We start from the raw sequence: 17,763 nt of genomic DNA on the forward strand, positions 1-17,763 counted from the left end.
GTGTCCTTGGGGCCCCAGATCCTACAGGGACTTGCGATTTCTGCCCTCTCACGATGGCTCTGCAGGCACAGGGGAGAGGACTCCATCTCCACCCCCGCTCCCTTCTCTTTCAGGCCTCAAATGTTCCAGCTGCCTCTGACCGCAAGCCTTTGCTGAAGCTGTTCCCACTGCCACTCTCCCTCTCCCTTTGTCTGATTAACACCTTGCTCTGCCTTCAAAGCTCAGCCAATCACTGCTTCCTCCAGGAAGCCTGCCCTGATGCTTCAGCCAGGCCTGTTGCAACTTTTCCCAGAGCCAACAGGCAGCATCCTGTCCCCATCCCAAAGAACTTCAAGGGCAAGCTACTTTGCTCTCCTCTATCCCCAGACCTGACCTGGAGCAGACACATGTCAGAGCTCTGATGAAGGTCAGTGTCAGAGTCCTCTTTGCTGAGGGCTGCCCTGATCAGAGCTGTGGGTGCCTCTTCTGGTCATGTTCAGCCCTTAGGGTCCAGTCTCCTCCCATGAGGAAGAGACATCTGTGGCCCACACTTGGGGAAGGGGAGCTGCAAGTGGAGCGGGGCGCCCAGAGAGAGGCCTGTCCTCCCCGGCCGAGGGATGGTCAACCCTGTAGGAGCCCCAGTCCAGGCGGAGTCGGGCTGCACCCCACAGAGCAGCACCAAACCCCAGTGCCCTGGGCTGTGACCAGTAACCACAATCAAACAGCAGAAGTAAGACAGAAAACACTCATCTGTGGCATTTACTACCAGCCAGGCGCCAGACTCAGCACAAAAAAACCCTTAAGTCATCAAATTCTGAAAACAGCCCATTTTGCATTTAAGGAGACTGAGGTGCAGAGAGGTTAATTGACTTGTCCAAAACCACCCACCTGCTAAGTGGGGACTTGAGTCAGTCAGGGCCCTTCACCACTCCCCACCCCTCAACCCGACACTGGCCCGGGGTGGAAGCAGCACCCTCTCCCCCACCAAGGGCCAGTGGGTACGGAGGAGGGGACTCTGTCACCCCCCTAATTCCACCTCCATTATGCCCCTGAAGTCGGATGCTCAGACTTCGGGATCATCTTTGTATCCCTCTGCCTGGCAAAAGGTGCACAATAAATCTGTATTGAAAAAAGTAGATGATGGGAAGCTACTTTTTTAGGGGCAACATAGCACAGTCCAGTTAGAGCTGGACGCTCCCGGCCAAGCGACCTTAGGCACGTTCATTGCCTCTGTGCGTCTCAGTTTCCCCATCTGTAAAATGGGGTGATAATAACGCTTGTCAACGGACAGCTGTTGGGAGGCTTAACTGTTTTAACACTTGTAAAGTGTCTGGGACAGTCCTGGACACACGGTAAAAACGCACATGAGCGTCTGCTCAATAGAAACTTGCCTGGGCTTTGTTTCTTCACGGGTAAGCGCCAACCCTTCCTCTCCCTCAGCCCAAGTTCGCTCGGAGCCGAACGCGACGAAAGCGGAACTACAACTCCCAGGATGCCTCGGGAGTGCGCTCAGCGTCCGCCGCGACGAAAGCTGAACTACAACTCCCAGCATGCCGCCGGGCCCTCCGGCCAGCCCGGGTCAATCGCGGCCGAAGTCTGGAAAGCCCTGCCACTCCGATCCGGCCGAGGAAGATAGGGGCTGGAGGGCCCGGCACTATCCCCGCCATGCTCCGCAGACTGACCCGGGCCGCGACCCCGCAGCAGCGGGTCTTCTGGGCGCGGAGGTCTGGGAGCCTGGCGGGGGTTCCGACGTACGTGGTGGACCTGCGCAGCGACACGGTGACCAAGCCCGGGCCGGCCATGAGGCGCGCCATGGCCGAGGCCGTAGTGGGAGACGACGACTACGGCGAGGACCCCACCGTCCGCGGTGAGCCCGGCGTGCAGGCCGGAGCCGGGGGTCCTCGCGGCGACCCCAGGGCGCTGTCCGTGGTGCTGGCGGGAGCGGAGGCCCGGGGCTCGGGGTGGCGGCTCAGCTGCAGGCCGTGCATTGCGCTCGGTTTCGTTGCAGCTCAGTCTGACCCATCACTCTAGAGCCTGTTAGAAATGCAGAGTCTCGGGTCCCACACCGGACCTCCGGAGCCAGAATCTGCAAGTTAACAGGATCGCCGGGCGATCTGTGTGCTCATTGAAGTGCGGCCCCAAGACACGATGAGAGTGGGTGTTATCTCATCTTGCAGAGAAGGGCTTTGAGAAGCTAGGCCAGGTGCTCTAAGTCCCATGTCGAGTAAACGGCAAATCAGGACTCGAACTCAGGTCTTCTCACTCTGGAACCCTTGGCTATTGTCCTGCACCCACCACCTTCCCACATGAAGACAACAGAAAACCCATCTAGAAAGGGTTTCTCCATAGGCTGCTCCTCCAGAGGAGTGAGTTCTAGAAACCTCAAAAGTGTTTTCAAGATGGTTGAAAGTTGCTGCCACCCACCCTGGTTTGAGGGTAGGTGCCATAGTGAGCCATTACTATTGCTGGGGTGTGTATAAACCGTCAGCTGTGCCAGGGGCAAGTCGCGGGGTCATGACTTTAGCCCTGAGGGCCTGGATGTGGGGTCAGGTAATGATGGGGCTGATCAAGCGTCCAGCAGACACCCACTGTTGGCCTGGAACTTCAAAGATGTTGACCCACTGCTCATCAGGCAGTCTGACGCATAGACAGTCATCCCCCTGGGTGAGGGAGGTGCTGGGGTTAAAGCATCCACAGAGAGTGCCTTGGAGACTAGGGGTGGGTGAGGAGAAACATGGGACTCACAGGAAAGGGGGACTTTGTGGAGGAACCTCTTCAAAGATGAATGAGATGCTCTACCCCTAGTCCCGGGCATGGAAGAGAGTGCTGGCTCACCAGGGCAGAAGCATAGTGGTGAGAAAGGTGTTCAGGATATGGATGGGGAATGTGGCTGGAGCTGGGGTGTAGGACAGCACCCTTGTTCCTGGAGGGGAGGCAGAGGCCAGATCCCATTGGTCTTGAATGTCATGGCAAAGGGAGGGGAGCTTTAAAGCAGGAGCCGGAAGCCCCGCCCCCTTCCAGCCCCCCAGAGTCTCCTTCTGAGGGCTCCTGTCCTTGTGTTCTGGGAGAGGAAGTCAGCAGAGAAACCACAGGGCCCCACCTGCAAGGGACTGATGGGAAAGGAAGTCAGACAGGTGTGAGGTCTGGGTGGGACAGGAGGGTTCAAACCACAGAGTTTCAATGTTGGGGGGGGAGGGGTGGAGAACATGGCCCAGGAGGAGGCGGGGGTGGGGTGGAAGGCGGTCAGAGGGTTGACTGAGGGGCCCCTGAACCCAGATGTGCAGCCACCAAGACCACAGACTGCAGCTGGAAGGCGGGCTGGCGTCCCGACTGGCCACTCACCACAGCCTTGGGCAAGATGTCCTTATGCGGACAAGGGGCTCATGGGGTCAGTTAGGAGAGGACTTTGAAAAGTGCCATTGTTAATGGGGCCCCTACCCCCATCCCTTCCCACTTCAGAGCTGCAGGCCACAGCTGCAGAGCTGCTTGGGGTGGAGCGGACCCTGTTCGTGCCCACAAACACCATGGCCAACCTCATCTCTGGTGAGCGCAGGGCGACCTTCACTTGCCCTCCAGGCCCTCCTTCCACACTTCTCCCTTTTGTAGAGGGGGCTGTGACAACATCAGTGGCGCTCTGAGCCATCTGGAACCCATAGCCACACCCTTCTCTCACCCCTTCCTGCCTGGGGGTCTTGCCCCCGAACCTCGAACCTCGTGACTTCCCTGCAGGCTGCCACACCTTTGTAAATTGCCTCTTTATCAAGCAGTCTGGTTTCCCAGTTGGTGCCCTCTGTTTCCTCTGGCACCTGACTGATGCTGTGCCCTGGGCTACTGAGCCCTCAAAGGGGAGCACTGTGGCTGGCCACCCCTTGCAGGAGGTACTCTGCAGGGGGGCTGCCGAGAATCGGGAGGAGGAACAGAATGTGCAGGGCCCAACGATCCACAGGCCTAGACTTGTGGACTTAGTAGGATGCTTTCCAGCACATGGCAGGAAGGTGTCTTAAAGGGGCGCTCTCTCCTAATTGGCATAAGGCACTTGGGAGCTGCCTGTGGCCCTGAGGGTCAGACTGGCTGAGCTGGGTGGGGACAGATGCGGGGAGGACATGGCCCAGGAGGAGGTGGGGTTCAGAGGGTTGACTGAGGGCCCCTGGACCCGCATGTGCGGCCACCGAGACCACAGGCTGCAGCTGGCAGGTGCAATCTGCCAACACTTGATGCCAACACTGCCCCCACCCCATCTACCTTAGTGATGTGTCACTGCCGGCGCCGGGGCTCCCAGCTCCTCCTGGGGCACGAATGCCACCTCCATGTCTATGAGCAGGGCGGGGTGGCTCAGGTAAGCACCCAGCACCTCTCACCCTGGGGCCAGCACAGGATGCTCAACACTTGTGGTGGGAACCTGCTTCCCCGGCACCAGGCTGGGACCTGCAGAGGAAGAAATGGCTGGGCCGGTGGCCTCTCTGGGGGAGGCAGGAAGGAGAGCCATTCCCAGATTGACCACGCAGCGGCAGGCTAGGCTCAGTCCTGCAGCTTGTATGCTGGCTGTATGCCTGCTGCCCCCTAGTGGGCGCTCAGTGCACTGGGCGCTCAGGCCGGAGGGACGCCAACCTCTCAGGCAAACATGGTGTCTTCCATCCCCCCTGGCTGGGATGTCTGTGCCCATGGCTACAGCTCAGGTGGAAGCCTCCATGGCCCAGAGCTGGGGAGGAGCAGACAAGACAGGGGTAGGAGGTACTTTTGGACCCCTGGACCTTATCCTCTGCCCCCTGCAGATCGCAGGGGTGCACTCCCACCCCCTCCCAGACCTGCCCCACGGCACCCTGGACCTGGCTGAGCTGGAGAGGCTGGTCACACGGGGCCTTGGGAGCCCCTACCACCCGGTCTGTGAGCTCATTTGCCTGGAGAACACCCACAGCAGCTCGGGGGGCCGGGTCCTCCCCATGGAATACCTACGCCAGGTAGGCCCAGCCCCACCGCTGTGCCCCCAGCACTAGCCCTGGGTCCCCTCTTGGGGTTTAGTCTCCTCTGAAACATGTCTGTGTGCCCATCAGTGGCCAGAACTGCTCTGGGAGACACGGGTGTGATTCTAGGTGCAGCTGCAAAGGGGATGATGGCCCAGTGTAGAACCCCCCAGGGCCCCAACCTTCCTCCAAAGAGCAGAGACCCACCCTTGGGGGCGAGTCCCCGGGCAGCACCAGCTTGGCCAGGTCTTATGGCCAGCGTGCGAGGCCTGAGCGCTGGCACTCTCCGTGCAATGGCCTGAGGGCCAGCTCGCCCTCACCTGGGAAACAGGGCTGAGGGCTCCCCTCCAATGGCGCTGTGGTGCTGCTTAGACAGGACGAAGCATCCGTGGTCTGGCCTGCAGTGAGCCCGCCATAAACAGGAGATAAAGCCCTTATCGTCGACCCCCTTTCATAGAGGACGGCCCAGGCCCAGACCCAGAGTGACTGCTCAGGTTCCAGATGGCCAAGCTGGTCACCAACCATGCAGACCCTTCGTCCTTCCTCCAGGAGACAAGCCCAGTGACTTTCTAGTGACCTTTTGGAGACCCATCCTCCCCCCGGCTCAGCCCCTCTGACCCCACCTGCGTCTTGCCCGCAGGTGCACTTGCTGGCCCGACGCTATGGGGTCCGCGTCCACCTGGACGGGGCGCGGTTGATGAACGCCGCGGTGGCTCTGGGCGTGCCCCCTGCCTGCATCGTGGAGCACTGCGACTCTGTGTCTCTCTGTTTTTCCAAGGTAGGGAAGCTACAGAAGGGTGGAGGTGCCCACTGCAAGAGGCTGAGCTGTGTCCTGGGGCTGCTGGGCAGGCAGGTGCTCACCCTGGGTCCTCTAACCCTCTCCCCTAATGAGGCCACAGTGTCTGCCCCTCCACATCCCTCTTGTGCCCTCCAGAGCCCTGAGAACAGAGATGCACACCCACGGGTAGGCGGGCAGGACTCCTCTCTTCCTTCAGGGCCTCGGTGCACCAGTGGGGGCCCTGGTTGGGGGACCCAAGGACTTCATTGAAGAAGCCTGGCGCCTCCGGAAAGCCCTGGGTGGAGGCATGCGCCAGGCAGGGGTGCTGGCCGCAGCTGCCCTGGTGGGACTGGCTGACGCCGAGGAGATGCTGCAGAGGGACCACCAGAATGCCCAGAGATTCGCCAGAGGTGCCTGATACCCCGCCACTTCCCTTTGGCCCCAGGGTGGTCCTTGGGGGTCCCCTGTAGCAGGGCCCAAGTCCCCAGCAGGTGTGCATCCCTCCAACTCAAGTAGGTGAAGGTCAGTCACCAAACCAGGAGGGGTGGGATCCAGGGAACGAGGACTTTACCAGACCACACCCAGTGCAGGGCCTGGACTAGTCGGCACCCAGTAGGGGTCAGTAACTCTCTGCAGGATCCAGCAGAATGTAGCCTTGAACCTAGGTTGAATCCTCACAACCCCACAATGTCCCCCCTTAAAGATGAGGAAACCGAGAGGTTAATTGATTTGTCTAAAGAAAGCGTTAGTCACTCTGTTGTGTCCAACTCTGCGACCCCATGGACTGTAGCCCACCAGGCTCCTCTGTCCATGGAATTCTCCAGGCAAGAATACTGGCGTGGGTTGCCATTCCCTTCTCCAGGGGACCTTCCCAACTCAGAGACTGAACCCAAGTCTCCCACATTGCAGGCAGATTCTTTACCATCTGAGCCACCACTAATGTGTCTAAGGTCACAGCTAAAAAGTAGCAGGGCCAAGTCTGCCCAGGTCAGGACTAAGGCTCCCTCCTTTCTTCCCTCTACAGTTGGGCTGCCCTCTGCCTTTCCTGGGTGACAAGGCCAGGGTGGTAGGGGTAGCCATAGAATCCTGGGGTTGGGCTCAACTCACCACAGGACTCGGGCCCAGGGCTCCAGGAACTGGCGTCCCCTGTCTGCTCCGTGGATCCCACTGCCGTGGAGACCAACATGGTGATGGTGAGGGTGGACGGGCTGCCGCCGGAGGAGCTGTGCCGGCGCCTGCAGGCCGTGAGCGCGGACGAGGTAGCCCAGACCGGCCGCGCGGTGTGCGTGCTGCTCTTCCCCTGGACTGAGCGGTCAGTGCGCGCTGTGTGGCACCGGGGCGTCTCTGCGCAGGACACGGAGCTGGCACTGGGAAAGGGGGCATTCGTGCTGAGGACCCTGCGGACGGGGTGACGGACCCTGTGCCTTGGCTAGGATGGATGGAGGTGATGAGGGCAGGTATCTCCAGCGAGGAGGCGGAAGGAGAGGCAGTAAAATGACACCCCCGTTATCTGCTGGTCTCCTGGGACCCCCTCACTCCTGTGACACATGGGGTGATGCCTTCCCCCTGTTCATTCAGCAGACCCTGCATGCTGCTGTGTCTGGGATGGGGGCCCAAGCGTGCCGGGACAGGTGGGACACCCACCACAGCCCGGGGGGCATGAGAGCATTTCGGGGACCAGCAGGAGGAAGGACGAGAGGACACGGAAAGGGACGCCGGCGTCGGGTGGCCTGGTGGGGGGCTGGGGCTTTACCTTGCAATCGTCTGACTTGTTAAACAATAAATTTACCTTTTAAAACAATAACTATCTTTTTGCTTACAAAATAATGTCATTACAGCACATAATTTTGGACTGGATTTCCTTTCTAGGGACTCGGTGGTTAAGACCACCTTCCTCTGAGTCCCTCTGCTGTCCACCTGAAACCACCACATTGGCTACATGCCAATACAAAATAAAAAGAATATATCTACACCACGCTCCTGCGAGGTTAACCAGAAGAGCTGGGCAAAATATACTTTCAAAAACCACCTAAGAATAACCACTATTACTATTTTCTTGCATATTTCATTCTGGATATGTATGTATGTATATATACATTTATATGAAGCTGCATGTGGATTTTTTAAAATAGGGGAGATAGGCCATCAGGTCAGTGCTTTAGAAAACCCTTAACAGGAATCGTAGGAGGAGGAATAGCTTTGTGAGGGTAGGGGATACTTCAGTTTAAGAACGTTGTTTCAGTCCCATGCACGAGTAGTTAGAAGCTGCCAGAAGCAGAAGTGTAGGCGTGGCGCTTAGGAGAGGACCTGGACGGGAGGCATGGAGGTGGGTGTGAGCCACAGGAGAAAAGGCATCCATGGTGGGCCAAGGAAGCCTGAAGCTGAGGACCGGCCTTCTTTGCCTCCCTCCCTTATTTTTATTTATTTATTTATTGGCCATAGCGCGTGGCATGTGGGATCTTAGTTCCTTGACCAGGGAAATGAACCCAGGCCCCCTGCCGTAGAAGCGTGGAGTCTTAATCACTGGACCATCAGGGAGGTCCCTGCCTCCCTCCTTAGAAGAATCTAGATGTGGCTATACTCTGGGAAATGCAGCATCCGGGACTCCCCAAGGCCCCAGAATCATTCTCCTGTGTGAGAAGGTGACCGTAACAGAGAATCCGAAGAAAATCAGCACCTCTAAACCTCTGCAGTGTCCCCTGCCCTGCCCTGCAAATGTGCAGTCTGCGTGAGTGAAGTCGCTCGGTCGTGTCCGACTCTTTGCAGCCTCATGGACTGTAGCCTACCAGGCTCCTCTGTCCATGGGATTCTCCAGGCAATAGTCCTGGAGTGGATTGCCATTTCCTTCTCCAGGGGATCTTCCCAACCCAGGGCTCGAACCTGGGTCTCCCGCACTGTAGACAGACGCTTTACTGTCTGAGCCACCGGGGAAGCCGTGCACTGTAATAGTAGTCAACTGAACTGAACTGAACGGTAATCCATCGCTTAGTAACAAATTACTCCCCCACAGCGATAATCCTTTTATTATCATTTGGTTTCTGTGGTCCAGGAATTAGGGAGAGGAGTTCCGGGAGCTTCTCAGGAGGCTGCAGTGGAGACCGGACTAGGGTTCACGGCCAGTGTGAGGCACCCACTGTGGACTTTCACCAGCCCGAGACAGGCTCACCTGGGCTGGCGTCTCTGAATCAGGGCCAGGTCCGTTCTAGAGAGGGAAGGGGCAAGTGCCCCCCTCCCCCAACCCTAGGGAATTCTGGGATCTGAGGTTCACCCATGTGTGTCTGGTCCACCCAGGGTTAAACCCTCACACTGCTGAGCCCCAGCTGCGGTGAGAGAGGAGGGAGAGGTCAGGGGAGAGCCTCCCAAGCTGAGAGGGCCTGCCCACAGAGCCAGCCCCTGGAACCAACGAGAGGCCCCGGGGGTCCTCCCTGCCTGTGCCGGCCAGAAATGAGAAAGAGCTGACCGAGTCTGCCGAAGACGACTCCGGACGGACGGACACACACAGCATGCACAGGATGTCTCTGGATGGACGGACGCACACACAGACCTGGTGACAGGCTTCCCCTGCACTGTTTGGAAGCCATGGGCATGTGTTATCTGAATGAATAAAGGTTTAACCGCACACAGAACAAGCTGATTTATTTATGGACACATTGGCACAATGTTAAACGCTAAAACACAGGTAGGAAGGGAAGCCCGCATTTAACACCCTCTTCCCACCCCCGTCCCCGCTCTTTGTCCCTCAGGGGGACTCCCCAGATGGTACCAGCCCCTGATGGTCCCAAGCTTCCTGTAACCACCCTGCCTCCAGCCATAAAGGGAGACTGGGGAAGGGGAAAGACCAAGGTAAGAGAGGCTGCCATGGACCCTCACACATACCTCAGACTCAAGAGGGCCCTGAGCCTGAAACAAACGCTGAGTAGGTCTTCAGGTCCTGCCCAGAGTGGAAGCAGCCTCAGCCTTCACAGACCACGATGACACCCACGTGTCAAGGGCAGGCCACCCACCTTCCTGTCTGTCTGGCCCTTAGAGGCACACTGGGTCTGGGTCTGCCTCCATTCAACAAGCCTGCAGCCAAAACTCCAGGCTCTGGCCTCTGTTGCCCCGGGCAGCCGCCCCGCCTGGTAGAGAAGCCCCTCACTCTCCATCCTGGCATGGCTCCCCCACCCCACAGGACTTCCACACCTGCTTGCCCAGGGGCCCACATGGGATCACAGATATCCCTCTGGGAACTATAGACGAGAGTGGGGTCCCGGAGCACCTGCCCCAGGACAAGGAAGACCTGAAAACAAGGGGGCGGAGATATGCCCAACCCCCTCTGCCCTCCCTGCACCTGGAAATCCAAGAGGCCCCCCAGTCCTCAGTCTCCTCCCCACCAACAGCTGCCCTGGGGAGGGGCGGGGGGAGGACAGAACATGGCATGGAAGGCCTGGTGAGGGCCTGGCATAGAGTGTTTGACGGATATCGGCTTCTCCCTTGAACTGCCCCCTCCAAGGACTGGGGCAGCTTTTCCGCCTGACGCAGGTCCCTAGGACTGGGGCCAGCTGTGGCCCACCAGGACGGGTGGGGAGGGGCGGGCACAGGCCACAGCCTCGAGAAGCAAGGGGACCCGCTGAACAGCCAAGAGCCTGCAGCGCCCCGCCCCCACACCACCACAGCCGTCCCTGGTCCCTTTGCTCCCACTTTCTGGGTCTTGCCTTTCTCACCTCTAAGAAGAGGCCAAACCAATTAGTCCCTGAAGGCACAATGGGCAGGGGAGCCCCCCGAACATCAAGCAACAGGAGCCTGGATTCTCAGCTCTACCCTGCACCCCCCACCCTGCACGCACCCTAGGGCCCACTACCAGCCAGGACTCCAGCCCAGCAGAACAGTCAGAACAGGGCTCCAAGCCTCCTTCCCATGGCCTCTCAGCCTCGGCCACCCCAAACCCCAGGAGGTGCAAAGGGAAATGGAGCCTCTCTCCCCCAACCTGCCTGCCTGGGACTCAGATGACCACAGAGTGGGGGGCGCCCGGCTGCCCGCCCAGGCTGAGGCCTCGGGCCGCTGTGAGCAGGAGGGCGCCGCTGAGTGACTCCGCAGCGCAGGAGCCCCAGGCCAGGGCCAGGGACCAGCCGAAGCTGATGCGGACGTCCTGCATGTGCTGGGGGCCATACTGGCGGGCCGTCTCCGCAAAGGCCAGCTGTGAGTAGCTGATGTAGATGATGACCCCAGCCAGGGTCAGGGCGCCTGGGGAGGGGGTGCAGAGTGACCACTCAGTGCATCTGCCTGCTGAGGGCACCTGCCCTACCTGGGACCCTGGCACGGTGGTCCTGTAGACATGGCCTGTGCCCACTGGCCTTTGGGAGGATGGAGGTTCCAATTCAGTCCTGAAACCTCAGGGCCTTATCCTACAAAAACCCCTTGCAAACAGCACTACCTACACCCCCAATAGGTAGTCCCTACTCACATAAATGCCCCCGAATACACAGCCCCCTCCAATCGCCCCTGGAGTTATATACACACACACACAGAGCCAGTGGCCTCTACTGGCAGCCGGGAAGCGTGGGAAGCTCTGGGGCTCTGGCCAGACATCCTGAGCCAGGCCCCTGACCTGCACCTCTGGCCCCGTCCTCCTTGCAGTTCCCCTCCCCACTTCACTGGCCCACAGCCTCCCCCCTGACCATTGCTCAGTCCCTCTTCCAGAGGCCCTGTCCCCTTTCCAGGTCTGAGTTTCAGGCCCTTCCTACAGATCCCATGACCCCGGTCTGTCCCCAAGCGAGGACACCCTCCTCCCTCCCACCCTGCATCTCTGCAGGGAGAAGACTGGCTTGCACCTAGTGCATGGTGACCCTGGAGGGCCGGGGCAAGCAAAGAGCCGGGCACTGGGACATCTGCCTGTCCACCCAGGTTCGGGGGGACCAGCCCAGAGAGCCGCCCTCTGTCCCACCGCTGCAGGCTGATGTCAAGGCCTGCCCTTGGTGCCAGCTGCAGGGAATGTAGGTGGGGTCCTGGGACCTCCAAAGGCACATCCTGGGTGCATGGTGCTCCCTCTGGACACTGCCCAGTTAAGGCCCGAGGCAGACCTTCGGGGCTAGGTCTGCATCTCACTGGGACCCAGAGAAGGGGCAGACCCTGGGCTCCCCACACTGCCTGCCCCTTACTCAGGTCCTCTGGGATTCCTCACTTGACCAAAGATGGGAAGGACGGACTGGCCTCCACCAGCCTAGGGCTGTGGGAAGCTGTGAAGCCAAATCAACTGCAGGGCTTTGGGACTGGGGTCAGTGCCCAGCTGGGGTGGGGACGCTGAACACATCTCTCAGGCTTCTTCAGGGAACTCTGTGCAGCTGAGGCCCCAGAAACAGAAGTTCTGTCTCAGCCTACAGCAGTCAGAGCTCCCAGCCAAGTTCCCCTGTCCCACCCCCACCACCCCCACCCAGGCTGCCCCACCAGCTGAGCACGCCTCTTCAAGCTGCCAGCTACTTCCGTCCAGCCTGGCTCTGGGCAGGACCCGCTGCTCTGCCAGAGTAAGCTCCCAAGCTGGACCCCGACCTGGAACACCTGACTCTTCCTGGGGACTGAGGCGCCCAGGTCTGCCTCCTGCCAGACTGCTCTGAACCTCAGACTTCCTGAGATGACTCAGGCCTCTCCCCTGGCTGGCTCTGGAGCCTTGAGCTGGGTGATGGCCATGGGACTCATCACCCCAGGCTCCATGTGCCCCCAGGCCCCTAGCTCAGGGCCCAGCCAGCGGCGACCTAGAACCCTCCGTGTCCCTCCCTCTTCTGCAGTGACAATGGGGGGGATTGGGGTGATCTGGCCTCATGAAGGTCCCCTTGGTGTGACAGTCCTGACTCCGAGCCCCCAAAGCTGGGGCCCTGGCCCCACTGCAGCCCCCCAGGCAGGCTCCTGACAGTGACACCAGGGGATCTGTTTCAACCAGGAGCCTGCCATGCAAGGAAAGCAGAGGTGCGGCCAGTCCAGCCCCAGCGCAGGGGAGCAGACGGGGTGGTCCTGGAACCCGGCCCACTGCCTGCCCTCCCTGGAGCAGGGGAGTGGCCCTGGCGCTGCCTCCAGGCTCTCCCTCTGCCTGCTGGCCCGGTGCCTTGGGTCCCAGGGCAATGCTGAGGATTCCTGTCCCCGCCAGGTTTCCTGGTTACAATCCCACCCAATTACTCCTCTCAGTAGCTTCCCAAGGTCCTCTTAATTGGATTTTGGACACACACAGTCTCTGGGGTCAGGCTAGGGCCGATGTTTTGATTCTTCCTGTTCTCATTCTCTGAACCACACACCTAGGCGGCTCGGCCCCCTGGCAGATGGCACCTACTCCCTCCTGACCAAGCCTCCCAAAGGGCCCAGCAGCCCCTGGGGAGGAAGCAGGCCTGCCCAGGAGGGAGCCCCGGCCAGTGTGGTCTGGTCCTCCTGCCGCAGCCCTGGCAGGAGAGCCAGCCCAGGATGCCAGCCTCGGCTCAGGCCTCGGCCCTGGACAGGAGGGGCTACTGAGGACTGACCCGAGGAGCCTCCAGCCCACGGTCAATGACGGCCAGCCTTGGGCAGCTGGGGACAGCAGGTGGCTGGCTGGGACAGGTGGCCCCGAAAGGCAGCGATGAGGATCTCAGGACCAGCTTCCTGCTGAGCTCGGGGAATCCCCAGACATCTCAGCAGGAAGCTGTGACCCGAGGGCCTGCGTCTGCCACTGCATCCCTGAGGGAGGGCTGGGCCCAGTGCCTGCAGGCTACATGAATGTCAGTGATTGCGCAGTTACTAGTCAAAGTCTGGACCTGGCTCGGTTGGGGGTCACTGCCAAGGAATCCAAGCCCCTGTGTCACCCTGTCTTAATGCTCAGCCCTGCCTGGCTGATGCCAAACCCCTACCCATGTTGCCCCCTCCCCGGGACGGTCTTGGAAGGAAAGGGGAATGGATGGGGGCTGGTCCCACCCCCCTCATGCAGGTCCAGCAGGGTACGTCCTGGGCTCACCTCAGAGATCCTTGTGCCTCCTGCTCCCGGCAGCTCAACTCAGGGCTCCTGACCCCCGTCCCTGGCTCTGGCCCCAGCATCCCTGCCCCTCCAAAGGCCCCAGTGCCACCCAGGGCACCTCACCTGCTGCAGCTCAATCCCCAGGGTAGGCCTAGGCTCAGAGCAGCCAGGGGTTGGGGCAGTGAGACAGGCAACACCCCACTCCCAGGACCTGCAGCCCCACAGCCCCCCGACTCACCCCCCAGCAAGAAGTAGCAGCCAGTGAAGAGCAGCAGACGGATGCTCTGGGCCAGGGAGCTGAGGAGGCCACAGATCCAGCCACACACAATGAGGACGAGGCTCACAGGCAGGACCACCAAGACGGCTCGGTGCAGCGCTGCCAGGAGAGGGGGCTCAGGGAACAGGCAGGGAACCAGACCGGGCCCCCAAGGGAGGTTCAGCAGAGCACTTCAGAGCCCTGTGTGCCTGGACGTCCTCCTTCGTAGGACACGTGGGACTGTTCTGGCCCTGGCTGGAGGAGGAGCTGGGCCATCTGATTCCCTGTGATGTCTCCATGGTAACCACCCGACCCTCCCTGGCACAGGGGCAGCAGACACATGCCCCTCAACTCACCAGGTGGGAGATGCCCACTGAGTAGACCCATTTGGGAACATAAAAGAGAATCCAGAAGATGTGCAGGGAGGGCGAGACAGGCTGGGGGTCCAGCATCTGTGGTTATAAGCTAACAGCAGAGCCTGGGGGGGCCAAGGCCAGTCAGGAGAAGTTCTCAAGCAACTATGGAAATGTCCTCTGGGCAACACAGGGTCTATCTGGAAGCAGTTCTGTGGGTCTAGGAGGAGGGATTCTGAGCCTTGCCTGGAGGTCAAGGAAGGAGGGCGTGACTCCCACCCCAGCACTCACAGATGAGGTGCTGCACCGAAGTAGAGGCGTCCAGGCTCTCACTGGCAAAAGGGTCGATCAGGGGGATGCAGCTGTTGTGCCCTAAAAAGTGGAAAGAACACACAGACTGATGGGCTGGATATTGCTGGGTATACCCCACCCCCCGTGCTTCTCAGAGATGGGTGGGCTGCCGACTCTCACCACCCTCCACCGGGCCAAGGGCCCTCAGTTTCTCCCCTGGAACTCAGAGTTGGGGCTCAAATGGGTTTGGAGGGCTCAAGACCTTTCATTTTGCTTATATGATGTGCAAATAATATCTACATGGAGGCCTGTAGAAAAATATCAAACACTGCAAAGAGAATGCCCTCAGGCCCCCCTTGGGCCTGCTCACACATGGAGGCCAGGCTATGCCTGCATGAGAAAGGGGCATGCAATATGGGCTTTCCGGCTCTCGCACACTAGGGCGCACACACATGCACAAGTCGGGAACGCCTGGAGCCTTAGGCTGTCTGTGGGGCGGTGGAATCAACTGCGCTCTCCTTCCTCCCCGGTAGCTCTGAGGAAGGCTCTGTCTCTCTCTCTCACACACACACACGTTTACACATGCTCTCACACATCCCTGCCACCCTGGGCATGTCCTGCGCAGGGGAAGCCCCCAGGCTGGTCCCAGCTTGGTGAGGCCCCCAGCTGAGGAGCGTGTGGAAGCCCACCCCTCCCTAAACGGGACAGAGCCCTTGCCTCTCTGCATTCAGGTCTGAAGCCATGTGGCGCTCCTGTTTTCTTCCCTGTGCCAGGCCGGGGGGTGTGGGGAACAGGGGCCCCGCGCCACAGCCCTGGCTGAGCCTGACAGGGAGCAGGGACCAGACTGAGCCCTGGACAGAAATGAAGACACAACTCCAGGTCACTGGGATGAGGAACCCTGGTCTTGCCAGGGCCCCAGCTCCCCACACTCGGGCCTCCCCCTGACACACGGGCTCCTACCTCAGCCCAGGGACCCTGCAGATGAGTGACAAGCACAGTGCTGAGCGCCCCTGGGTGCCAGGCCTGCCCGTGCCTCCCCCGTCCCCATTCCTCCCACCCCAACTCCCGCATCTCCAGAGGCCTCATTTTCTCCCCGTCTGACCAACGAGGCTGAGGGACAAGGTCCCAGGTCACCCCTCGATGTCCTGCCACCTGCCAAGTGACGTGCCATCGCTTGGAACACAAGACCGGCCCCCAAAGGGTGAGGGCACGGGACTGTGGAGGAAGCCTGCTCTGGAAAGTTCTTGGGGTCCTTCTGGGGCCACCCTGGGCCCCTCCTTTTCACTTCCTATCCTTGGACTGTGGGAGTTGAGCCCTCCTCCAGCCAGACTGTCAGGGAGAGAGTTGGGGGGAAGGGGTATGTACCCTTGAGGGCAGACAGGCGGGGGAGGGGGTGTCTTCTCAGCGCTGCTCTGCGGAGGGGTGCGGCCCCCTAAGTCTGAGGGGAAGGGTTGTATGGGGGAGGGACAGCCGGTACCTTCGCAGATGCGCCAGAGCCCCGAGTGGGAGGAGAGCTGCCCGTAGCCGCTGTGGTTGCCGGCGTCCGCCACCTCCAGGAGGTACCAGTAGTCGCTGGCCACGGCGGCCGCCAGCAGCGCAAAGCTGAGCAGCGCGCCCAAGGCAGCAGCCAGGAGCAGTGCACCCAGCCGCGCCATGCGGTCAGGATACCAGGACCAGAGCCGAGCGGAGTGGGATGTAGGAGAGCCAAGGGAGCCAGGAGGTGAGGGGCAGCTGGGGGCTGGGGTGTGGGGGCAGCGCAGGAAGCCGGGACTTAGGGACTGGAGAGACCCGAGAGAGTCTCAAGAGAGGGGGTTCAGGGATCCTGAGGCAGTAGGTCTACCGAAGGGGCACTGGGTGTGGTGGGGGTGGGCGGGGGTTTGGGGAGCGGGGCCGGGAAGGGGGCCCGGGAATGGGGAGCAGGAGCAGCAGGTGGGCTCTTCCGGGTATGGTGCCCCTCGGGTGCACAAGTAACTCCCACCTGTCTGTGATCGCCAAGCTACCTCCCAGGGGAAGGAGGAGGAAGCAGGGCTGGCGCAGCGCTGTGTTCAAATCCCAGCGTCCCTGGCTGCGGGTCCCTGGGCAAAAGCCTTAATTTCTCTAAACCTCGGCTTCTTCAGCTCCCAAATAGCCAAGCTGAGGCGGGAGGGTGGGGCCAGAAAAGCCCTGGTGGAGACTCAGCAGGAAGCTTGAATGGTGGGAGGCAGCTCCCCCCTCAACCTCCAGCCCTTACACTGGAGCACTTGGCTGCTGGTTGGCCCAGCTGTGTGGGTCTTAATCAGTCTCCAGGATCAACCACCAGAGGTTCCTGATAAAGCGGGTGGGCTTGTGAGGGGCTACAGAAGGGAGCCTGGCTTCCTATTAGTTGCAATTACTAATGCCCTGGGAGGCTAGCCTCTGCCTGTCCATCACTCGCTCACAACCATTAGCAAAGCTTCTCCGAGGACAGGGGCAGGTGCTGGTGGGGCAGGAGGCAGAGGAGCCACAAAGGGGCCCCACTGGCAGAGGGAGGGCTGTCACGGTGAGGCTGTTGGGAGTTTAGTTTTGGGCGATGGGAGGTCCTCCACTCCAGGTCCCTGGACTCTCCACTGCTGCCCCTTCCACCAGTGCAGGGCAAAGATGGGGTCAGAGGTCTCACTGAGGGTGCTCCTTCTCAGACCACCGGCAGCGTCTCCACTTAGGGTCATGCCAGGGCTCTCATTTCCAAGTGTGTGCTTACTTTGGCCCCCTTTTCTCTAGGTTTGAGCAATATCATCAGGAAGTAGAAGTAGTCCCAACAAACTTATTGAAATAATCCTTCAGGGGGCATTCAGACACAGTGGCTAGAATTGTCCGGTATCCTGCCAGCCACGCATCTTTCTCACACCACACTCAAGACTGGGTTGGGGCACATGGTGGGGATAGGGTGGGGTAATCCTGGCTGCGGCAGTTTCTGTACCCTCTTACCTGACAGCCCTCCCCCAACCCCCGCCCTGGAAATTGGGTGCCAGCCAGAGGCCCTCCTCTCTCAGGGGGCATTGGGCCTGGAGGGTAAAAGAATCCAGCAGGCAGACAGAGAAAAGCAGGTGCTTGGGAGCAGCAGCAGTCTACAAAATTGGGGATGGGGGGAGGGACTGGGGGACCAGGGGAGAGTGGGGGTGGAGCTGGGAAAGAAGGTAATGACCCAAACGTGACAAAGAGGGACGCCACTTCTGTGTGTT

The 17,763-nt window shown here is 60.2% G+C and overlaps 2 protein-coding genes across 5 annotated transcripts; one reads left to right on the top strand and one right to left on the bottom strand.

The window, feature by feature from the left end:
- The first annotated feature begins 1,520 nt into the window (after positions 1-1,520).
- On the top strand, positions 1,521-7,522 carry LOC133232809 (uncharacterized). 4 transcript variants are annotated; one of them, XM_061392694.1, is made up of 8 exons: positions 1,521-1,846; positions 3,439-3,522; positions 4,227-4,315; positions 4,752-4,937; positions 5,581-5,718; positions 5,936-6,128; positions 6,844-7,175; positions 7,300-7,371. In XM_061392694.1, the coding sequence occupies exons 1-7, from the start codon at positions 1,645-1,647 to the stop codon at positions 7,128-7,130; spliced, it is 1,179 nt and encodes a 392-aa protein (XP_061248678.1). In that variant the 5' UTR covers positions 1,521-1,644; the 3' UTR covers positions 7,131-7,175; positions 7,300-7,371. The 4 variants fall into 4 exon arrangements, with proteins under 4 accessions (XP_061248678.1, XP_061248677.1, XP_061248676.1 ...); XM_061392693.1 differs by having other exon boundaries at positions 7,297-7,367; XM_061392695.1 differs by lacking the exon at positions 1,521-1,846 and adding an exon at positions 1,872-2,415 and having other exon boundaries at positions 7,071-7,175; positions 7,297-7,522.
- Positions 7,523-7,976: 454 nt separating this feature from the next.
- Positions 7,977-16,226, bottom strand: TMEM235 (transmembrane protein 235). Its single transcript, XM_061389886.1, is given in 10 exon segments — positions 7,977-8,025; positions 8,885-8,920; positions 8,987-9,038; positions 9,901-9,997; positions 10,422-10,450; positions 10,685-10,721; positions 10,724-10,941; positions 13,905-14,042; positions 14,567-14,647; positions 16,044-16,226. Coding segments are annotated over 10 exon segments (915 nt in total). The 5' UTR covers positions 16,222-16,226.
- Positions 16,227-17,763: the final 1,537 nt, after the last annotated feature.

This window comes from Bos javanicus, chromosome 19 (genome assembly GCF_032452875.1).
Source record: "Bos javanicus breed banteng chromosome 19, ARS-OSU_banteng_1.0, whole genome shotgun sequence".
In the NCBI taxonomy this organism is placed as follows: Eukaryota; Metazoa; Chordata; class Mammalia; order Artiodactyla; family Bovidae; genus Bos; species Bos javanicus.

Coding starts and splice junctions, on each gene's coding strand:
- LOC133232809 (XM_061392692.1), top strand. CDS start 1,645: ATGCTCCGCAGACTGACCCGGGCCGCGACCCCGCAGCAGCGGGTCTTC. Junction 1,847..3,438: donor CGAGGACCCCACCGTCCGCG/GTGAGCCCGGCG, acceptor TTCCCACTTCAG/AGCTGCAGGCCACAGCTGCA. Junction 3,523..4,226: donor CATGGCCAACCTCATCTCTG/GTGAGCGCAGGG, acceptor CATCTACCTTAG/TGATGTGTCACTGCCGGCGC.